The 24,318-nt window shown below is 51.0% G+C and overlaps 1 protein-coding gene across 6 annotated transcripts in view; it reads left to right on the top strand.

Moving 5' to 3' along the window:
• The window catches only part of LOC119976212 (unconventional myosin-VIIa-like), a 270,037-nt gene that overhangs the window by 225,903 nt on the left and 19,816 nt on the right, over positions 1-24,318 (top strand). For 5 of the 6 annotated variants that reach the window (XM_038816529.1, XM_038816530.1, XM_038816527.1 and 2 more), the window contains 5 exons: positions 3,616-3,721; positions 3,812-3,925; positions 6,970-7,057; positions 14,529-14,635; positions 16,615-16,800. In XM_038816529.1, the coding sequence (XP_038672457.1) occupies positions 3,616-3,721; positions 3,812-3,925; positions 6,970-7,057; positions 14,529-14,635; positions 16,615-16,800 (601 nt within the window). Of the gene's footprint in view, positions 1-3,615; positions 3,722-3,811; positions 3,926-6,969; positions 7,058-14,528; positions 14,636-16,614; positions 16,801-24,318 lie in introns of those variants that run through there. The other variant, XR_005462884.1, reaches the window with a different exon arrangement.

The following is a 24,318-nucleotide window of genomic DNA, read 5'->3' as shown; positions in this document are numbered from 1 at the left end:
AATGAGCGGGTCCCAAGGGCTTGACCAGCAATCACGCACTTACAGCTCAGGTACCCTCCCATCTCCAGACGATGAATGGGGCCTACCCCTTCGCCCACTTAGACACCTGTAGCCTTTCATCTGGGTTTCCCCTCCCTTAATCTCACTACAGTAGTCCCCCGTTATAACGCGCCCCGCAATACGCGATATACGGCGGGGGGGTTTATGGACCCCAACTTACTTGACTCATTTTAAACGCTTTTTGAAACAGCACCTTTTTGAGCCGTGATGATTAGACCGATTAGCAGCGATGATTACCCGCGATGATTAGACCGATTAGCAGCGATTATTACCCGCGATGATTAGACCGATTAGCAGCGATGATTACCCGCGATGATTAGACCGATTAGCAGCGATTATTACCCGCGATGATTAGACCGATTAGCAGCGATGATCACTGTATTGTACTGTAGAACGATTAGCCGCAATGAGTAGCCGTGACCGATTAGCCCAGTTACACAGCCATAAAAGGGATACCTTTTCCAGTGCAGGTATCTTCGAGTTCGAGTTCAGTTGCTGTCGTTCAAAATGTTTAAGCGCAAGTCTTACTCAGTGAGTCAAAAGATACATTTGATAGACCGGCTTCGAAACGGGGAAACGAAGGCAAAATTATCCAGAGAGACTGGTGTACCAGAGTCAACCCTCCGTGGGTGGGTGAAAGATGAGCCCAATTTAAGAGCATATGTTGGGACAGTTTCTCAGAGTGAAGGGCTTAGCAGGAAAAAGGCAAGGAACGCTAGTGACAGTAACTTAGAGAAGGCTGTGTTCACCTGGTTTGTCCAGGAACAGTCTGGTGGCACCCCCCTATCTGGACCTATCATCAGGACTCAGGCTGAGAAGTTCCATCACCAGCTCCACCCAGAGGACACCAATTTCATAGCCAGCAAGGGTTGGCTCCATCGGTTCCAGAAAAGACATGGGATAGGTGCAGTTACCATCAGTGGTGAACAGAGATCCGCCGACTCAGGAGCCGCAGCAGCCTTTCCCGACATCCTCAAGAACTACATGGTGCAAGAGGAGCTGACCCCAGAGCAACTCTACAATGCAGATGAGTCAGGGTTTTACTGGAAGATGCTGCCTGACAAGACCCTAGCTGTCAAGGATGATGCCCACAAGACTCTGGGGTACAAGCAAGCCAAGAACAGGCTCACCATCCTGTTTGCCAGCAATGCCACGGGAACACACAAGCTGAAGCCATTGATTGTGGGCAAATTCAAGTCTCCTAGATGCTTTCACCACATCAACATGGAGAACCTACCCATTACCTACCGGAACTCTGGCAAAGCCTGGATGACAGCTTCCTTATTTGAGGAGTGGTTCTTCAAGTTCTTCGTACCCAGTGTCAGGGACCACCTTAGAGCCCGCAACTTACCGCAGATGGCCACACTCCTACTGGACAACTGCTCAGCCCACCCTCAGGGAGATGTTCTCAAGACCAGGGATGGGCAGATCCAAGTGCTCTATCTCCCAAAGAACACCACCAGCAAGATCCAGCCATGTGATGCTGGCATCATTCAGACCTTCAAGTCTGTGTACAAAAAGGACTGATCCTGGAAATGATAGACTCTCCTCTCACTGTCCCAGATTACCTGAAAGCCATCACCATCAAGGATGCCTGTTATCTGGCAGGGAAGGCCTGGGGAGCTGTGACAGAGAAGACCATCGCCAACTGCTGGAACAAGGCCCTAGGAGCAGCACTCCCACGACCCCAACATTACCCGGATGAAGAGGATTTCGTAGGCTTTACTGAAGCAGAGATCAGGGCAGCTGAGGAGAGGCTAGAGGACCAACTGGATGAGAACCTAACACTCCAGGATTGGGTGGACAGGTGGGCAGCAGCAGAGGATGACATGGCACCCGCAGAAACATTCACAGAGGAGGAGATCATCGACCAGGTCACCCAAGAGGAGGCAGAAGAAGAAGAAGAACCCCAGCCCACAGTGGCAAAGAGCCACTCGGATGCCATCACGCACCTGAAGTGGCTCATAGCATACACAGAGCAGCAAGACTTCGACCCAATATACATCCTGCACCTGAAGAACCTCCAGAGACAAGCACAAGTCAAGATGAGGAAGGGGATGTGCCAGAGGAAACTCACAGACTTTTTAAAATGATTTTAAAAATATGCGTGTAAGTACAATTTTAAGTATATTATTGTATGTATGCTGTATATTATTGTATATATTTTAATACATTTAAAACTTGATTTAAGACTTGAACGAACTTTGCTGTTTCTTATTTAAAACGCCCTTCCATTCAGCAATGTTCAGCATAGTCAGCGATGTTTCCTCTCGTTCATTCATTTCAATATCCGCCATCTTGGATATCCGCGGCTCGGTTACAACGCGGGTGGCTGTCTTGGACCCGAACACCCGCGTTATAACGGGGGACTACTGTACCATGGGGGTTCTTACAGGTGGATCATGAGCTTCCTCATCCCCCCCTTTCCAAGTTCAACTGGACTGTTAAGTCTGCCTTGCGAGGGCTACTTATTCCTGACTGGCAGGGGTGAGGGTCTCTGTAGAGAAGCGACCCCATTGCCTTTGATCCCATGCTATTGAGATTTGAGCCCTGAGGATTCATCCCATTCATTGACTTTGAGACGGTGGGAGCTCACTTTGTTAAGGGTTAATTCTTGATGGCCAATTAGTGTCGCAGGAATGCTCGCGGGCAAAGTTTATTTCTGCTTCAGGAAGAGGCAGAGCTAATAGGCACCCTTTTTCTCACTTGGGCTGCATGATTCAGAGATCTCATTGCCATCAAGCCTCATCACTTAAGCCTCCTGAACAGGTACATCATAGGTTGAGTCCCCCGGAGCATCCCCAGGAGCTGGCCAATGGCCTCTGTCCCCTTGGGCTTCCTTGGTGCTCAGTGGAGACAGTGGTGCTCACTGCTCGCCTCCTGCCTCCCTCTTGGAGGACATGGTGCCTGGTTCCAGCCTTTAAGGAGCTGTAGTAATTTGCGCCAACGCGATGTGGGATGATTCGATGAGGGCTCTAGATGCAACGTTAACCCGGCTAAGTACGTGCTAATGAATCATGTTAATCTTTTTGACGCCCTTCCTGGGCGTGAAAATAACAAGGTCCCAATAACCCAATAATAAGATCCCAAAATCTCGCTGGTGAAAATCCCGTTTTTGGCCTCTTGCAACATTTAGCCTCCATGACGGGATTTGCGCTTATGGCTAATGGGCCGTATTTTGCGATGACGGACGTGGTCCACCATTGGGCAATGACGGGATCATCCGATCCTGCTGTTGTCGTCAGGGTTTCCCAATCGTTCGCACCTACCACCGCAGGGGAACCTGCGGCCAGAGGGATGCTATTGACGGGAACGGCCGGATAATTCCATTCCATGTGTCCATATACATGTACCTGTGTCTGGGTACTTATATATTATGTATCTTTATACATGACTGTGCATACTTACATATATGTTAAGAATGTTTGTTCACACTTGGAAATGTTGCTTAACACAGCGGTTCAGGTGCTGCAGTAATGCCACCTGGGTTGGGGTGTCTTGTGTATAAACAGAACCATCAATCACTGACCCGGCAGCTGCTGTTTTTGCCGACAGGTGTGGATCTCGGAAGAATCCCCCACACCTGCTGGAGGTGGAGGCCATCCAGCTCTGGAGCACCAAGATCCTGCATAAGATTTACTTCCCCAATGACACCGATGAGGTGAGTGGCTTTCCCAGCCTCCCACTTTTGGAATGTCAGACTGTGCTGCTGTTCATTCCCTCCTCACTCATTCCCTCTCTATCCCGACAGGCATTTGAGATTTTCACCAGCACCAAAGCCAAGGATCTCTGTGAAAGTATCACCACGCGTTTAAAGCTCAGCTCCTCTGAAGGCCTCAGCCTATTTTTACAAGTTGAAGATAAGGTAAAACGTTTACACCATTTATATTGTGGTATGACGCCTATTTATCAACAGCGGTAAAAATTAATATGATTAAAATTTCCAGCACTCATCAACACAGGGTGACTAGCATTCCTGGATTTTCCAGGACTGATCCGTAATTGGGCAGCATGGTAGCACAGTGGTTAGCATGGTTGTTTCACAGCTCCAGGGACCCAGGTTCGAATCCTGGTTTGGGTCACTGTCTGTGCGGAGTCTGCACGTTCTCCCCGTGTCTGTGTGAGTTTCCTCCGGGTGCTCCGGTTTCCTCCCACAAGTCCCGAAAGACGTGCTTGTTAGGTGATTTGGACATTCTGAATTCTCCCTCTGTGTATCAGCACAGGCGCCGGAATGTGGCGACTAGGGGATTTTCACAGTAACTTCATTGCAGTGTTAATGTAAGCCTACTTGTGACACTAATAAAGATTATTATTATTAATGATGCCACCATCAAACACATCTTCCCTTCACTCCCTCTGTCAGCATTCCGCAGAGACCTTCCCTCCGAGATAATCTAGCCCACTCCTCCACCATACCCAGTACCTCTCCGATCAACCATGGCACCTTCCCAAGCAATCGCAAAAGGTGTAACACCTTCCCCTTTACCTCTTCCATGCTTAACATCCCAGGCCCCAAACACTCATTCCAGGTTAAGCAGCGTTTCACTTGCATCTCTTCCAATTTGGTCTACTGCATTTGCTGCTCCCAATGTGGTCTCCTCTATATCGGAGACACAAAAGGTAGTCTGGGTGATCGCTTTGCTGAGCAATTCAGGACCCTGACCTTCCTGTTGCTTTACATTTTAACAAGACCCTGTTCCCATGCCCACATGTCTGTCCTTTGCCTGCTGCAATGTTCCAGTGAAGCTCAACGCAAACTGGAGGAACAACACCTCATCTTCCGGTTAGGCACGCTACAGCCTTCCAGCCTGAACATCGAATTCAACAACTTCAGAGGATCAGCTCTACCCCAACTCGACCCATTTGTTTTCATTCCATTTCATTTTAACTGTCTTTTACAATTTCTTTCTTTCTTGTCTTTCTTAATAAATATTTAACCCCCTCCCGCCATCCTATCCACCTTTCCTGCACCTTTCTCCTCTTTGCTTCCCCCTTCATCTCCCCCCACATCTACAGTTCATCCTCTGATGTTAGTTTTTCTGCTGTTTGACCTTTCACATCTTTTCTCCTCTCTGGGGACTGCCATTAACACTCTTTTCCCTTGGTTTCTGTGGACATTAGCACCCAGTTTCCCTGCGTTTCTGTGGCTATGACTCATCTTTCATTCTCACTCCATTGTGTAAATATTTCCTACTTTCTCTGTCTGTTAGCCTTGACAAAGAGTCATCGGACCCGAAATGTTGGCTCTTTTCTCTCCCTACAGATGCTGCCAGACCTGCTGAGATTTTCCAGCATTTTCTCTTTGGTTATTATTATTAATTCTGCTTCTTGTCCATGTGCTACATCAGACCTTCCCAGCGTGTGTTTTGTCCCAGATTTCCTCCACCTCTGTGGGAATTGTGCTGGCATAGCAGATTGCTGGTTTGTGCTTGGACCAGTCCAGCGTCTGCCCTTCCTCTGCACCCCCCACCTCACCCCCACCCCCCCACCTCACTCTGCCCCCCCCACTCACTCCCGCCCCCCCGCCTCACCCCCGCCTCACCCCCGCCCCCCGCCTCACCCCCGCCACCCCCTGCCACACCCCCGCCACCCCCCGCCTCACCCCCGCCCCCCCACCTCACCCCCGCTCCCCCACCTCACCCCCGCTCCCCCACCTCACCCCCGCCCCCCCCACCTCACCCCCGCCCCCCCCACCTCACCCCCGCCCCCCCACCGCACCCCCGCCCCTCCAACCTCACCCCCACCTCACCCCCCGCCTCACCCCCCGCCCCCCCACCTCACCCCCCGCCCCCCCACCTCACCCCCCGCCCCCCCCGCCTCACCCCCCGCCCCCCCCGCCTCACCCCCCGCCTCACCCCCGCCTCACCCCCCGCCCCCCCACCTCACCCCCCCACCTCACCCCCCCCACCTCACCCCCCGCCCCCCCACCTCACCCCCTGCCCCCCCCACCTCACCCCCTGCCCCCCACCCCACCTCACCCCCGCCCCCCCACCTCACCTCACCCCCGCCCCCCCACCTCACCTCACCCCCGCCCCCCCACCTCACCTCACCCCCGCCCCCCCACCTCACCCCCGCCCCCCCACCTCACCCCCGCCCCCCCACCTCACCCCCGCCCCCCCACCTCACCTCCGCCCCCCCACCTCACCTCACCCCCGCCCCCCCACCTCACCCCCGCCCCCCCCACCTCACCCCCGCCCCCCACCTCACCTCACCCCCGCCCCCCCCCTCACCTCACCCCCGCCCCCCCTACCTCACCTCACCCCCCGCCCCCCCTACCTCACCTCACCCCCGCCCCCCCTACCTCACCTCACCCCCGCCCCCCCTACCTCACCTCACCCCCGCCCCCCCACCTCACCTCACCCCTGCACCCCCCGAAATTAACTCCCCCGGGGCTGATTGATTAACTTCCCCTGGATGATTGATTAACTCCCCTGGGGCTGATTGACTAACTCCCCCGGATATGATTGATTAACTACCCAGGGGATGATTGATTAACTACCCAGGGGATGATTGATTAACTACCCAGGGGATGATTGATTAACTACCCAGGGGATGATTGATTAACTACCCAGGGGATGATTGATTAACTACCCAGGGGCTGATTGACTAACTCCCCCGGGTATGATTGATTAACTACCCAAGGGATGATTGATTAACTACCCAGGGGATGATTGATTAACTACCCAGGGGATGATTGATTAACTACCCCGGGGCTGATTGATTAACTACCCCGGGGCTGATTGATTAACTACCCCGGGGCTGATTGATCAACTCCCCGGGGCTAATTGACTATCTGCCTCTTTAGGGGTGAGTGGATGGCTGCTCTGGTCTCTGTTTTGATGATGCAGGGATTTGAGTTCTTCATCTACAGCTATGAGGTCTCAGAGATTCTGACCTTTGTGCTTTTAGATTATCAGCTTCCCTGAAGGAGATTTCTTCTTTGATTATGTGAGGCACGTAACTGACTGGGTCAAGAAAGAAAAGCCTACGAAGGATGGTAAGTGTCTTGTGGTGAATGTCATATCGTACTAACCATTTAGCACTGTATTACACTGTATTACGCTATCGCCCATGTGGGCTCCACCTTGTCATAATATCCACTCATGGATATAATGAGATGCAGACACGCTCCCATATCACTACAAGATACTACTCGAGCTGAATGCCACCCCAGTCATCCATGCACCACTCCGGGTGCCGGCTCCTCTCAAGGATCGTCTGAAAACGCAGCTACGAGAGGTCCAAGACCAGGGCATCAGTTCAAAGGTCACGGAACCAACAGACTGGGTCAGGTCCATGGTCTGCGTCAAGAAACCCTCTGGTGAACTCCGCATTTGCATCGATCCCAAAGACCTGAATTGCAACACAATGCGAGAGCACAACCAGATTCCGAAGTGAGAAGAATTAACCTGTGAGATGGCTCATGCCAAATTCTTCACCAAGCTGGACACCTCACGTGGTTTCTGGCAGATACAGCTGGACGAGTCCAGTAGGAAGTTGTGCACGTTTAACACTCCGTTCGGCAGGTATTGCTACAACCGCATGCCTTTCGGCATCATATCAGCTTCCGAAGCCTTTCAACGAATAATGGAGCAAATGATGGAGGGCATCGAGGGGGTGCGAGTCTATGTTGACAACGTGATCATCTGGTCCACGATGCCCGAGGATCACATTGCTCACCTCAGACAGGTTTTCTTGAGGATCCACGAAAATGGCCTCCAGCTCAACAGGGCCAAATGCTCATTTGGTCGATCCGCTATCAAGTTTCTGGGTGACGACATTTCACAGCAGGGTGTGCAACCTGATGCTGACAAAGTGCTGGCAATCAATGCCATGAAGACCCCAGAGGACAAAAAGGCGGTCCTATCTTTCCTTGGGATGGTAAATTTTCTTGGAAAATTCATTCCTAACATGGCATCCCACACCACAGCCCTCCAGCATCTCGTAAAAAGTCCAATGTTCCAGTGGCTTCCCGCACATCAAACGGAGTGGCTTGAGCTGAAGGCGAAGCTGACCACAGGCCCAGTACTGGGGTTTTTTGACCTGACCAAGGATACCAAGATATCTACCGACGCAAGCCAGGATGGCATTGGTGCGGTGCTCCTCCAGTGAGACGACTCCTCGTCCTGGGCTCCAGTGGCATACGCCTCCAGGGCCATGACTCCGACCGAACAACGGTATGCCCAGATCGAAAAGGAGTGCTTGGGTCTCCTGACAGGAATAATCAAGTTTCATGACTACGTATACGGTCTGCCAAAGTTCACGGTGGAAACAGACCACAGGCCTTTAGTCCACATAATCCAAAAGGATTTAAATGACATGACACCTCGGCTGCAGCGAATTCTTCTTCGTCTCCGCCGATATGACTCCGGTCTACACACTGGGTAAGGAGCTGATCATCGCGGATGCCCTATCCCGATCCATCACCACGCCATGTGAACAGGGCGACTTCATTCGCCACATTGAGGCACAAGTGCAGTTGTGTGCCAGCAACCTCCCAGCCACTGATGAACGAGTGATCCAAATACACAAAGAAACTGCCAAAGATCCTCTCCTGCAGCGTGTGATGCAACACCTCCCCCATGGCTGGCAAAAGGGGCAGTGCCCCCAGTTCTTCAACGTTAAGGACGAGTTAACTGTTGTTGAGGGGATCCTTCTTAAACTGGATAGAATCGTCATTCCCCAAAGCATGCAAAACATGGTGCTCAGACAGATCCATGAGGGTCACCTGGGGGTCGAGAAATGTCGATGCAGAGTTTGGCAGGCAATTTACTGGTCTGGCATCAGCCAGGACATTGCCAACACAGTCCTCAACTGCACAACATGCCAGAAATTCCAACCATCCCAGCCCAAGGAAACACTGCAACAGCACAAGATCTTGACCTCTCCGTGGTCCAAGGTGGGTATAGACCTCTTTCACGTAAATGGGTGTGATTACGTGCTTTTAGTCGACTACTTCTCCAGCTACCCGGAAGTGGTGAAACTGTCAGACCTCACGTCCAAGTCAGTCGTCAAAGCCTGCAAAGAGATATTATCCAGGGATGGGATACCACTCACAGTAATGAGTGACAACGGTCCATGTTTCTACAGTCAAGAGTGGTCCGACTTTGCACGATCCTACCACTTCAGGCATATCACATCCAGTTCCCATTACCTGCAATCAAACGGGAAGGCCGAGAAAGGGGTCCATATTGTCAAGCGGCTGCTTTGCAAGGCTGCAGACTCAGCCTCTGATTTTAACCTGGCGGTATTGGCATACAGGGCAACCTCTCTGTCAACTGGTTTGTCTCCAGCACAGCTGCTCATGAACCACAACCTGCGGACGACTGTTCCAGCCATCCATGTTCCAGACCTTGACCACCTCACAGTGCTGCAGAAGGTGCAGCGATCCAGGGACACGCAGAAAATCACGTATGATGCTCATGCCACGGATCTGCCTGCGCTGGCTCCAGAAGATGTTGTTCGCGTCCAGCTGCCTGAGGGAGGTTGGTCAGCCCCAGCTGTTGTCGTCAGACAGGCCGCCCCCAGGTCTTTCGTTGTTCAAATGGCTGATGGCTCCATTCTATGGCGCAACAGGAGGGCGCTGCACAAAGTTCCCTGCCCACCACCTGACCGCACTTCTCCGCATGTCATCATGCTGCCTCAGGACATCTCGCACCACGAGGCCACTGATCTGGCAGCAATCCCGTCTGTCCAGGTGCCTGTCCTCTGAGGCGATCGACGAGAATTCGTCGCCCACCACAAAGACTGAATCTATAGACTTGAATCCTGTAAATTTGTTCAGTTTGCACAATAGACACCTTCCTATGTAAATATGTTCATTCACTCACCACTTGTACATAGTCACACATGTATATACAGCCACATTCCTAAATTTATTTCAAAAAGGGGGGGATGTCATAATATCCACTCATGGATATAATGTGATGCAGACAGGCAGTGATTGACACACAGGATAAGCAATGAACACACACTACACAGAACACCCAATCACCAGACAGGACACTACCACTATAAAACTCACGAGGCATTAAGACTCTCTCTCTTCTCACTGGATACAGCTACAGAGATAGTTAGAGTGCACAAGGCCATGAGTACCTTCTCCATGTGACAGAGAGCTAGTCTGGTCAAGCCAGTAGGAGGTTATCAGTTGGGTTAATAGAGTGTCAACCCACAGCAGATTATGGACAGCAACCAGCAGGTTCAATAAAATGGTCGCATCAATTTAATCGACTACAACACCACAATGGAATCGGCCCTCAAACCTGACCGACTGGAACTTGACCCACGGGTCGCAGAAGCCAAAGGGATTTTTGCACACTGGCTCCAATGTTTCGAGGCCTACCTCGCCGCCTCCTCCTCACCTTCCGTCACCGACGATCAGAAGCTGAGCCTGCTCCACGCCCGGGTGAGCCATCGAATCTCTGTACAACTCGAGGAAGCCTCCACATACGCGGACGCCCTCGCAATACTTAAGCGCCTGTAAGGCCGGTGAACGAGGAGTATGCGCGGCATCTCCTCACCACTCAAAGCCAACACCGCGGGGAATCGCTGGAGGAGTACCACGCGACCTCAAAGTCCTTGCGTGAAGCTGCAACTACCAAGGCCGTCATGGCCTCCCAACACATGGAACACGCCGTCCGGGATGCCTACGTGGCTGGAGTCCGGTCCAACTACGTCAGACAGCGCCTGCTCGAGAAAGGCGCCCTCAACCTAGAAGATACGGTAAAACTAGCCACCTCCCTAGAAGTAGCGTTCCAAAGCCTCAACGTGTTCCCGTCTGATCACGCAACCCCCTCGTGGACCCCCGACCAGAGAGTACCCCAAGCCTGTGCCGCACGGCTGCCCGCACAATACGGGGGCTACCCTGCTATTTCTGCAGCCAGCACCAGCACCCCAAGCAGCGCTGCCCGGCTCGGAACGCAAACTGCAGCGACTGCGGCAAGAAAGGACACTGCCAAAGTTTGCCTGGCCAGGTCCAAGTCTTCCAAATCGCAGGCCCGACTCTCAGACTCACAGGCCCGCAGACCCCGCAGTGTGGCTGCGTTCCTGCCAGCTCTGCCCCCTCCGGACGCGTCATCTGCCTCGCGTTGTCTGTGAAAGCAGCCATCTTCAACCCCGCACAACATGTACGACTCACGGGGGCCGCCATCTTGGCCACCGTCTCCCACGCGGCCTGCCATGTGCGACTCATGGGGGCCGCCACCTTGGACTCCATCTTCCTCGCCGCCCAACATGTGCGACCGACGGGGGCAGCCATCTTGGGACCACCCCATCACCTCCGACCATGCCAGCTACCCGCAAGTCGGCGCGGTCACCCTCGACCAGTCACGACCAAAACACCTCCGGAACTCCATGATGACCGTCCGGGTCAATGGACACGAAATGCCTTGCCTGTTTGACTCCGGGAGCACGGAGAGCTTCATTCACCCAGACACAGTAAGGTGCTTCTCGCTCCAATCTTCCCCGCACTTCAATCTCCCTCGCTTCCGGATCGCACTCAGTGCAGATTCGGGGGTACTGTGTCGCGAACATCGCAATACAGGGTGCCGAGTACGCCAATTTAAAACTATATGTGCTCCCGATCTCTGCGCTCCCCTCCTGTTGGGACTGGATTTCCAGTGCAACCTCTGGAGCCTAACCCTGAAGTTCGGCGGGCCCCTACCCCCACTCACCGTATGTAGCCTTGCGACCCTGAAGGTTTACCCTCCCCCGCTCTTCACGAATCTCACCGCCGACTGTAAGCCAGTCGCCACCAGCAGCAGGCGGTACAGTGCCCAGGACAAACTTTTATCAGGTCTGAGGTCCAGCGGCCCTTGCGGGAAGGGATCATCGAGGCCAGCAATAGCCCCTGGAGAGCTCCGGTAGTGGTCGTCAGGACCGGGGATGGTTGTACACGCACCTCGATGCGTACCCCTTTCCTCGGATAGCAGACATGGTCAATCAGATCGCATAATACCGGGTGTTCTCCACGGTGGATCTGAAGTCTGCGTACCACCAGCTCCCAATCCGTCCGGAGGATCACCATTACACGGCCTTTGAGGCAGACGGCCGCCTCTTCCACTTCCTCCGGGTTCCCTTCGGCGTCACAAATGGGGTCTCGGTCTTCCAAAGAACGATGGACCGAATGGTGGACCAGTACGGACCGCGGGCCACATTTCCGTACTTGGACAACGTCACCATCTGTGGCCACGACCAGCAGGACCACGACATCAACTTCCAGAGATTTCTCCAAACCCCCAAACCCTTAATCTCATTCATAACAAGGAGAAATGCATTTTCTGCACAACCAGACTAGCCATCCTCGGCTACGTCGTGGAAAACGGGGTTCTAGGGCCCAATCCCGACCGTATGCGCCCCTCCTGCAACTCCCCCTCCCCTACTGCCCCAAGGCCCTGAAAAGGTGCCTCGGGTTCTTTTCCTATTACGCCCAGTGGGTCCCCAACTATGCGGACGAAGCCCGTCCACTGATCAAGGCCACCATCTTCCCACTGGCGGCTGAGGCCCGCCAGGCCTTCAGCTGCATCAAGGCAGATATTACCACAGCCGCGATGCGCGCGGTGGACGAGTCCGTCCCCTTCCAGGTGGAGACCGACGCGTCAGAGGTCGCCCTCACCGCTACCCTTAACCAGCCGGGCAGGCCAGTAGCATTTTTTTCACTTACCCTCAACGCCTCCGAAATTCGACACTCCTCAGTCGAAAAAGAAGCCCAAGCCATCGTGGAAGCCGTGCGGCACTGGAGGCACTACCTCGCTTGTAGGAGGTTTACCCTCGTCACCGACCAACAGTCGGTTGCCTTCATGTTTGATAATACGTGAGCGGGGCAAAATCAAGAACGATAAGATCTTGAGGTGGAGGATCGAACTCTCCACCTATAATTATGATATAGTGTATCGCCCTGGGAAGCTAAACGAACCCCCAAATGTCCTGTCCCGTGGCACGTGCTCCAGCGCGCAAGATGACCAACTCCGGGCCATCCACGATGACCTCTGCCACCCGGGGGTCAACCGGCTTCTCCACGATATCAAGGCCCGCAACCTGCCCATCTCCACCGAGGTGGTCAGGGTCATGACCAGGGACTGCCAAATCTGCTCGGAATGTAAGCCGCATTTCTATCGACCGGATAAGGCCCACCTGATGAAGGCATCCCGGCCCTTCGAGCGCCTCAGCATCGACTTCAGAGGGTCCCTCCCCTCTACCAACCGCAACACGTATTTCCTAAACGTCGTTGACGGGTTCTCCCGCTTCCCCTTTGAAATCCCTTGCCCCAACATGACCGCAGCCACTGTCATTAAGACCCTACATAGTGTCTTCACCTTGTTCGGTTTCCCCACTTACGTCCACGTGACCGGGGCTCCTCGTTTATGAGCGACGAGCTGCGTCAGTACCTGTTCGCTAAGGGCATCGCCTCGAGCAGGACTACCAGTTACAACCCCCGGGGAAGTGGACAGGTGGTGAGGGAGAACACGACGGTCTAGAAGGTCGTCCTCCTGGCCCTACGGTCGAGGAATCTCCCAGTTTCCCACTGGCAGGAGGTCCTCCCCGACACGCTCCACTCCATTAGGTCCCTCCTTTGCACCGCCACGAACGAGACCCCTCGTGACCGCCTGTTTGTTTTCCCCAGGAAATCCACCTCTGGGGTCTCGCTTCCGTCCTGGCTGAAGACACCGGGGCCCGTCCTACTCCGCAAACACGTAAGGAGCCATAAGTCCGACCCCTGGTCGAGAGGGTCCAGCTCCTTCATACCAACCCCCAGTACGCATACGTAGAACGGCCGACAGGATACGGTTTCCCTCCGGGATCTGGCATCCTCAGGTTCCACCACCACCACCACCCCAACCTACCCCCCCCCCCCAACCTACGCCGACCAGCGCCCCCGCCCCTACATGGCCTCTACACTCCCTCCTATACTCCCTTCCCCCTTCACCGACCCACAGGAACGAAGCTCCAGAAGACACGCTCCCGGAGTCCACGTCTGTGCCCGCACCGGAAAGTTCACCACCCACGCCCGGACCGATGAGTTCGACACCCGGGCCAGCTGCAATACCCGAGCTGCGGCAATCACAGCGCACGATCAGGGCGCCGGACAGACTGAAACTGTAAACCCTACACACCCGCCGGACTTCATTTTTTAACGGGGTGAATGTGTTGAACGTCGTATTGTACTAACCATTCACCATGTATTACACTGTATCACATTGTTTCCCATGTGGGCTCCACCTATGGACCATTGTACGATATTACACAGAATGTATCGCGTTGGTGCCCCTGGCTCCGCCCCCTTGAGCAGCTGACCTGGAGGCGGCTGTCACTAGCAGAGCAGTCGCAGGCACTGTTCTGGTCGATTAAAGTCACTGTGTCTCGTGTGAATTGATGGTCGCATCATGTCTCACAGAACTATGCAAAGTTTATAAAGTTGAAATCTCCTCTTGTCTGTATTAATGCCATGTCTTCATGATGTTTTGCAGGCACTTCTATCTCTGTGGCTTACAAGGTGCTGTTTATGAGAAAGCTGTGGCTCAATGTCTTTCCAGGCAGAGATCTCAAAGCAGATATATTGTTCCATTATCCACAGGTGAGTGATGGGCCCCCGTCAAGAGGAGAGCGAATTATCGACCCCCGTCCACTGAGGATGTAACTGACCCACCCCCGTCCACAGGGGAGTGACCGACCCACCCCTGTCCACAGGGGAGTGGCGGACCCCTGTCCACAGGGGAGTGACGGACCCCTGTCCACAGGGGAGTGACGGACCCCTGTCCACAGGGGAGTGACGGACCCCTGTCCACAGGGGAGTGATGGACCCCTGTCCACAGGGGAGTGACGGGCCCCAGTCCACAGGGGAGTGACGGACCCCTGTCCACAGGGGAGTGACGGACCCCTGTCCACAGGGGAGTGACGGACCCCTGTCCACAGGGGAGTGACGGACCCCTGTCCACAGGGGAGTGACTGACCCCTGTCCACAGGGACTCCCACCTACTGGGGAATGAGTGGCCGGCTGACTGCTGTCCACTGGGGAGTAAACATTCCCATTGGCATGCCAGCCAATTTTTGAACCAGGAGTAGATAATCTCCTTTATTAATGCTGATTGAGGGAGAAATACTGACTCGTTCGCCGGCGAGAACTCTCGTCCTCTTACAAATGGGAGTCATGTCATCTTCCAGGCCAACGTGAGAGGTGTCGGGCCTCATCCTGAAATGGCATCTCTGAGATTGCAACAATCCTGGGCCTGTGACACAGGTGCTAACCCTGGGTTTCCCTGGCCCAGGTTATTGCTGATTTTAGTTTGAGGTTCCTTCCAGATCTGCATAGCTCAGTGTGACATAGATCGGTGTGACATAGATCGATGTGACATAGATCGGTACATTAACTCACTGCACCACCGGGCCATCTGCAGCACAGACGTGTTCAGTGACAAACACTCCCTGCTATACTCTGGATATGGAGATGATGCTTAAGTGAGCAATGAGGGAGGCTCTTGTGTAGGTAGAAGAAGAGAGGGACCATTGATTGGACAGCTGGCATATGGGAAAACTATCTTCCCCTCTGTTAAGTTCAAAGGGGCCACAACTAGATAGTGGCCACGCTCATCAGGAAATCCAATCTCTATAGCCGACCAATGCTGGGATACTTGATGCCTGCAGGGGGCGGTAGGGAGAGTATAACCTCCGTTGCCCCTCAGTGCTGAAGCTGGAGAGTATGTTTCCTGTACAGCACCACTATTCAAAGATTTATGCTGGGAATGTGCACCAGTGTTTATATTGCCACCAAGCACTCATTGGCAATGCACACTGAGCTTTTTTTTATTCATTTAAGGAATACAGATTTCGCTGGCCAGGCCAGCATTTATTGCCCATCCTCAATTGTCCTTGAGATGGTGGTGGTGAGCTGCCTTCTCGAACTGCAGCAGTCCATGTGGTGTAGATACACCCACAGTGCTGTTAGGAAGGGAGTTTCAGGACTTTGACCCAGCGACAGTGAAGGAACAGCGATATGTTTCCAATTCAGGGTGATGAGGACTTGGAGGCGGAACCTCCAGGTGGTGGAGTTCCCAGGTATCTACTGATCTTGTCCTAGATGGTAGTGGTCATGGGTTTGGAAGGTGCTGTCCAAGGAATTTTAGTGAGTTCCTGCAGTGCATCTTGTAGATGGTACATATTGGCTGCTACAGGTGGTGGAGGAAGCAACTATCTGTGGATGGGGTGCCAATGAAGGGGGCTGCTTTATCCTGGAAGAGCTTCTTGATTGGCGATGGAGCTGCACTCATCCAAGCAATTATAGAGTATTCCATCACTCTCCTGACTTGTAGGTGGTGGACCGGCTTTTGTGAATCAGGAGGTGAGTTACTCACCGTAGGATTCCTATCCTCTGACCTAACTGAAATGATTGCTGTGACCAACAGACCTCAGCCCGAGTCAGGACCTTTAGAACAGAAAAAGACCAACGGAACTCTGTACAGGAGTATTGTGGAGGGGTCCATTAGGTCTCGCTGGTAATTAAAGACCGGCCAATTGAAAACAAACACTTTTTGATCTTCCGCTCTTCTTTATTCCAAGGAGTTACCAAAGTATTTGCGAGGTTATCACCAGTGCACAAAGGAAGATGCCATCCAGATTGCCGCATTCCTTTACAAAGTGAAGTTCAATGACGATAAGTCCCAGTTTCTCCATATTCCCAAAATGTTGAAGGATCTGGTTCCTGAGGACATGATTCGGATGATGTCACCTGAGGAATGGAGGAAGGTAATGAAGAGTGATCTTTCATTTTATTGTTATTAGAGGGGTGATCATGGGCTCATGAATTCTGTTGGAGGGCAGACCTCGTCATCTCGCCATGTGGAAGGGGAGCAACAGGTTTAGCTCAGTTGGCTGGACGGCTAGTTTGTGATGTAGAGCGAGGCCAACAGCATGGGTTCGATTCCCGTACCGGCTGAGGTTATTCATGGAGGCTCCCGCCTTCTTACCCTTGCCCCTTGTCTGAGGTGTGGTGATCCTCCGGTTAAATCACCACCAGTCCGCTCCCCCTCAAAAGGGGAAAGCAGCCTATGGTCATCTGGGACTATGGAGACTTTATTTTTGCTAACACATAGCTGCTGTTACAGGAGAAGTAACTGTTGGCAGCATCCTCTTTTTCATAGAATTCATAGAATTTACAGTGCAGAAGGAGGCCATTCGGCCCATCGAGTCTGCACCGGCTCCTGGAAAGAGCACCCCACCCAAGGTTAACACCTCCACCCTATCCCCATAACCTGGTAACCCCACCCAACACTCTTGTCGAACCCATTGTCTCAACTCAAACTACCTTTCGCTGGTTGAGCATATTTTACGCCACAAAGCAATCGTTCTGATGCCAGCCTCATTCAGATTGTCGCACCCCCGCCATTTGCTTCGAAAGATCTGAAGTTGGAACCTGCCAGCCACACCAAGATGCCGGCATGGTAGCACAGTGGTTAGCACTGTTGCTTCATAGCGCCAGGGACCCGGGCTCAATTCTTGGCTTGGGCCACTGTCTGTGCGGAGTCTGCACGTTTTCCCCGTGTCTGCGTGAGTTTCCTCCGGGTGCTCCGGTTTCCTCACGCAAGTCCCGAAAGACATGCTGTTAGGTGAATTCGACGTTCTGAATTCTCCCTCTGTGTACCCTAACAGGCGCCGGAATGTGGCAACTAGGGGAATTTCACAGTAACTTCATTGCAGTGTTAATGTGAGCCTACTTGTAACAATAATAAAGATTATTATTATTATTATTATTAAGTTGGGTCCTGGATAAAGGACGACTACCATTAGGTGCCAACAAAATCTTTAGGAGTATTAGACAGCTGCTGCATTATCAGCCTGAAGCCAGAGTTGTGCTCATACCAGAAGGTATGCAATTACAAAAAAACAATTCTAAATAAACTTTCTGTTCGCTAAAGTCTTTATTCCCTGAGGCTAAACCAATGACTGCCAAGCCCAGTATTCAGGGGGTAAAAACATATGCAGCATCCCCTGTGTCTAGCGAGAGTATGATGCTGCAGTTGCACCTGACATTTTCTTTCAAGCTTCAGTTTAAACTAGCTTGGCAGCCGTGTGGGAACAAGGGGGTAAAACCAGAGAGGAACACAAATTGCACAGAGAATTGGGAGAGATATATATCTATGTATATAGCACTAGAGTGGGTATTTTGGGGGCTGTGTAAGAGGGAAGGTAATAAAGATAAAATTTTGGGAGAAATATATTTAAATATTGTAGGATCCTGAGGAGTATTGATAGGGTGGATGTGGAAAGGATGTTTCCTCTGAGAATCTACAACTAGGGGTCACTGTTTAAAAATAAAGTGCGACCATTTATGACTTGAAATGAGTACAGGATAAGGTCATGGCTAAAACGGGGGTTGAGGAGGGGAGGGTCTCGGAGATATATAAGGAGTTGATGGAGTGGGAAAGAGTCCCTATCGGGGAGGTGAAGAGGAAGTGGGAAGGGGAGCTGGGAGGAAAGTTGGAAATCGAATTATGGGAAAAGGCTTTGAAGAGAGTTAATTCATCCTCGTCTTGTGCCAGACTTAGTCTGATCCAGTTCAGGGTGATTCATAGGGCCCACATGATGGCAGCCCGATAAACAGGTTTTTTGAGGAAGTGGAGGATAGGTGCGGACGCTGTGGGAGAAGCCCGGCGAATCATGTACATATGTTCTGGGCGTGTCCGAAGTTGAAGGGATTCTGACAGGGATTTGCGGACGTTATGTCAGAGGTCCTGGAAGGGAGTGTGACTCCGAGTCCAGAATTGGCAATATTTGGGATATCGGAAGGTCCGGGGGCTGGGGGGGGGGGGGGGGGGGGGGGGGGGGGGGGGTGGAGGCTGATGTTCTGGCTTCTCCTCCCTGGTGGCCCGGAGACGGATTTTGCTGGGATGGAGGGACTTGGAACCCCCAAAGTCAGGAATGTGGGTCAGCAACATGGCAGGGTTTCTCAGGCTGGAAAAGATTACGTTCACCTTGAGAGGATCAATTCAGGGGTTCGCCCAGACGTGGCAGCTGTTCATAGAGCGGGGGTAGTAGGGGGCGTTGTTTTTATGTTTTTTTGTGTGTGTTGGCCCATAAAGTTGTTTAAGGAATGTTAAAGTGTTAACTGTAAACTGAAAATTAGAAATGCTTCGATAAAATATTTTCTTTAAAAAAAAGATTTGTTGACGCGAATCTTTGGAACTCTCTTCCTGAAAAGGCGATTGGAGCAGAGGGGGATGTGAAGTTTGGAGCAGAGGGGGATGTGAAGTTTGGAGCAGAGGGGGATGTGAAGTTTGGAGCAGAGGGGGATGTGAAGTTTGGAGCAGAGGGGGATGTGAAGTTGAGATTACAATCAGGTCAGCCTAGAATGGTGGAGCAGGCTCAAGGGGCAGATTGGCCTACTCCTGCTTCTAATTTATAGGTTTGTATAAAGTCTAAATTAGGGTTACTGTGCCTGTGCCCGAGATTGCAGTGTCTAAGGCATATATGACAACCCCATTTTCTCAGCCCCAAAGATCATAATTCTGCACATACTCAGCTAATGAGTTAATCCCCTTTTTCTGTCATGACATGTTCTAATTGCATTAGTAGTATCAGCCCCCATTTTTCAGACCAGTAATGGATGTTTTTCTCACTTGTACGTGGGCACAAGAATCAAGCAGGTGAAGTGGGTTGTAAGATTCACGGGAGTTTAAGACAAGCCCACACACAGCAGATCCTGTGAGGCAAATAACAAATGTGTCAACCATCCTTATCCAATCCGGCAGTTCATTTTATATTTGCTGTATAAGTCGGCTCCTGTTTTTAGAGGGATATTTGGAGGCTTCAAAGGTCAACTTGTACATCAACACTGAAGGTATGTGAATGCACAGAGTATGGTAAATGAGGTTGCAGTGCAGATAGCCACGTGGAAATATGATGATGTAACAGAGAGCTGGCTCAAGGAAGGGCAGGGCTGAGTATTAAATACTCCTGGAGATAAGGTGTTCAGGAAAGCTAAGGAAGGACAGGGAGAGGGTGGTGGTATTGATTAAGAAGATCTGCAATGCTGGACAAAGACTATGTCCCAGGAGGGGTCAAGGACAGAATCTACTTAGCTAGAGCTAAGGAACAAAAAAGGTCCAACCACATTATTTGGTGTAGTCTATAGGCCACCAACTAGTGGGGAAATGTAGAGGAACAAATGAAATTAAATTACAGAAGTGCAAGAATTATAGAGCAGTTATCATGGGCGACTTTACTTATCCGAATATATACTGGAATAGTAGTAGTGCAAAGGGCAGAGAGAGACCAGATTTCCTACAGTGTGTTCAGGAGAATTTCCTACATCAGTATATTTCCAGTCCAACGAGAAAGGCGGCATTGTTAGACCTGGTTCTTGGCATGGGGTCCAGTGTCATTAGGGGAACATTTAGGGGATAGTGACCATTTTATCATAAGATTAAGGTTGGCTGTAGAAAAGGACAAAGAACAATTCAGAGAAAGAATAATTAATTGGGGAGAGAGCCAGTTTCAATGGCATAAGAATGGATCTGGCCTAGATAAATTGGACTCAAAGATTAGCAGGCAGAACTGTAACTGAACAGTTACTGAACAGTAAAGGCTACCTTTAAAGAAGATTGTTCAGGTACAGGTGAGGTAAAAAAAATCCAGAGCTTCCTAGTTGATAAAAGGGATAGAGAGTAGGATGATGCAGAAAAAAGGGTGCATATGTCAGATATCGGGTGGATAATGCATTTGGGAATCAGGCTTGATATCGAAGATTCAGAGGGGAATTTAAAAAGGAAACCAGGGAAGTAAAGCGAGAGTATGCAAAGAGACTGGCAGCCAACATCAAAGGGAATCCAAACGTTTTCTATAGGCATATAAATAATAAAAGGGTGGTAAGAGGAGGAGGAGTACAGCTGATTAGGGGCCAACATGAGATTACTCATGAAGGCAGGGGGCATGGCTGAGACATTAAATGAATACTTTGCATTTGTCTCTACCAAGGAAGAAGATGCAACCTAAGGTGAAAGAGGAAGTATTTCCGTCCCCACTTGATGGGCTTAAATTTGATAAAGAGGAGGTATGGGATAGGCTAATTATACCTAAAGTGAATAAGGGATCAGGGATTGAATGAGATGTCTCCAAGAATACGGAGGGAAGTGAGGGTGGAAATTGTAGGGGCCCTAGCTATGTTTTTCCAATTCTCCTTCAATACACGGGTAGTGTCAGCGGATTGGAGAAATGCAAATGTTACACCCCTGTTCAAAAAGGGTGCAAAGGTAAGCCTACCACCCAAAGGCCAATCAGCTTCATCTCTGTACAAACAAAATCAATAGTCATGTGGGACAATACTGGTTAATTAAGAGGAGCCAGCTTGATTTATTTTTTTATTCATTCATGGGACATAGAACATAGAACAGTACAGCACAGAACAGGCCCTTTGGCCCTCGATGTTGTGCCGAGCAATGATCACCCTACTCAAACCCACGTATCCACCCTATACCCGTAACCCAACAACCCCTCCACCTTACTTTTTAGGACACTACGGGCAATTTAGCATGGCCAATCCACCTAACCCGCACATCTTTGGACATGGAACGTCACAGGCTGTGCCAGGATTTATCGACCATCCCTAATTGCCCTTGAGGGGCTGTTAAGAATCAACCACATTGCTGAGGGTCTGGAGTGACATATAGTCTAGGCAAGGTAAGGATGGCAGATTTCCTTCCTTAAAGGACATTAGTGAACCAGATGGGTTTTTCCGACAATCGACAATGTTTTCAAGGTCATCACGAGACTTTTAATTCCAGATTGTTTTTAATTGAATTCACATTTCACCAGCTTCAGTGGCAGAATGTGAACCTGGGACCCCAGAGTACTCTGGATTACTAGCCCAATGTCAATACCACTACCCCACCGCCTGCCTATTGTTAAGGGTAAATTGAGTCTCACAAATTTTCCTGGAAGTTTTTTGATGAGGTAACAGCTCTCTGGAAAGTTCCCTTCCAAGCCACTCGCCAGCTTGACGTGGAAATATATCACTGTCACTGTGGCTGGGTCAAAATTCTGGAAATCCCTCCCTAACAGCACTGTGGGTGTACCTACACCACGTGGACTGCATCTGTTCAAGAAGGCATCTCACCACCACCTTCTTGAGGGTAATGAAGAATGGGCAACAAATGCTGGCCTAGCCATTGACATCCACAGCCCATGACTGAATTTTTAAAATGGAGGATATGTGCAGAAATCAGGAAGCGGGGCACATTGAGAGAGAAGTTTATTAATAAAGAATACAGGTTCCGGAATGCGCTGCCTTAGAGTGTGACGAAAAAAGATTTGGATTATTATCTGATGAGGAAAAACCTACAGGGCCATGGGGAAAAGATGGGGAAGTGAGACTAAGTGAATTGCTCTTGCAGAGATCTGGCACAGACATGGGACTCCATGCTGTAACTATTCTATCATTCTGTGATTCAATGTATAGAGAAAACTTACCCTTAGAAAAGGTCTTTATTTAACATATGGAGGAAAGTTTTCAAGTTATTCCAATACATACACTGAATTCTGTTCATTCAATCGTTAGGTAAGTTGTTAGTTTAAAGCTTCCCTTAATCTGACCTGATTTACATTTGAGTTAATTACCCAAGAGAGGGTCATCGTGTAGAGGCACCTAACACATTCTAGTGAGGCGGAGTACAGTGAAAGGGGCTTTTTTTTTGGAGCTTCTGTTAGCATTAATATTAAGCTGGTAAAGGTACATTCCAAATGATTAGAGATATGAGATCCACTTGCAGGATTGATTAGGGAACCTGAACTCATAGTCATAGAATTTACAGTGCAGAAGGAGGCCATTCGGCCCATCGAGTCTGCACCGGCTCTTGGAAAGAGCACCCTACCCAAGATCAACACCTCCACCCTATCCCCATAACCCAGTAATCCCACCCAACGCTAAGGGCAATTTTGGACACTAAGGGCAATTTATCATGGCCAATCCACCTAACCTGCACATCTTTGGACTGTGGGAGGAAACCGGAGCACCCGGAGGAAACCCACGCACACATGGGGAGGATGTGCAGACTCCGCACAAACAGTGACCCAGCCGGGAATCAAACCTGGGGCCCTGGAGCTGTGAAGCATTTGTGCTATCCACAATGCTACCGTGCATTGGAAAGGGTACAGAGGAGATTTACAAGAATGTTGCCTGGTATGGAGGGAAGATCATATGAGGAAAGGCTGAAGGACTTGAGGCTGTTTTCGTTAGAGAGAAGAAGGCTCAGAGGGGACATAATTGAGGCATACAAGATGATCAGAGGATTAGATTGGGTGGACATCGAGAGCCTTTTTCCTCGGATGGTGATGTCCAGCACGAGGGGACATAGCTTTAAATTGAGGGGGGATAGATATAGGACAGATGTCAGAGGTAGGTTCTTTACTCAGAGAGTAGTAAGGGCGTGGAATGCCCTGCCTGCAACAGTAGTGGACTCGCCAACACTAAACGCATTCAAATGGTCATTGGATAGGCATATGGACGATAAGGGAATAGTGTAGAGGGACTTTAGAAGGGTTTCACAGGACATAGAACATAGAACAGTACAGCACAGAACAGGCCCTTCGGCCCTCGATGTTGTGCCCAGCAATGATCACCCTACTCAAACCCACGTATCCACCCTATACCCGTAACCCCCCCCCCCCCCCCCCCCCCTAACCTTACTTTTTAGGACACTACGGGCAATTTAGCATGGCCAATCCACCTAACCCGCACATCTTTGGACTGTGGGCGGTGCAACATCGTGGGCCGAAGGGCCTGTACTGCGCTGTAATGTTCTATGTGCTGCCCATCTAGGAGAATATCCTGTTTCAACATCCTGGGGGTTACCATTGACCAGAAACTGAACTGAATGAGACTTTTTCTGTGGCTACAAGAGCAGGTCAGAGGTTGGGAATTCTGTGACGAGTAACTCACCCCGAAGTCTGTCCGCCATCTACAAGGCACAAGACAGTAGTGCGATGGAATACTCTCCACTTACCTGGATGAGTACAGCTCCAACAATACTTGAGAAGCTCAACACCGTCCAAGACAAAAGCAGCCAGCTTGATTGGCACCCCTTCCACCACCTTAAGACACCCTCCACCATTTTTCTTTCTTCTTTGTTTTTTTAATTTAGAGTTTCCAATTATGTTTTTCCAAATAAGGGGCAATTTAGCAAGGCCAATCAACCTAACCTGCACATCTATGGGTTGCGGGGGTGAAACCCACGCAGACACGGGGAAAATGTGCAAACTCCACATGGACAG

Source organism: Scyliorhinus canicula, chromosome 13, assembly GCF_902713615.1.
Source record: "Scyliorhinus canicula chromosome 13, sScyCan1.1, whole genome shotgun sequence".
Lineage (NCBI taxonomy): Eukaryota > Metazoa > Chordata > Chondrichthyes > Carcharhiniformes > Scyliorhinidae > Scyliorhinus > Scyliorhinus canicula.
Note: the sequence above shows the minus strand (reverse complement) of the source record. Positions and strands in the feature narration are given on the sequence as shown.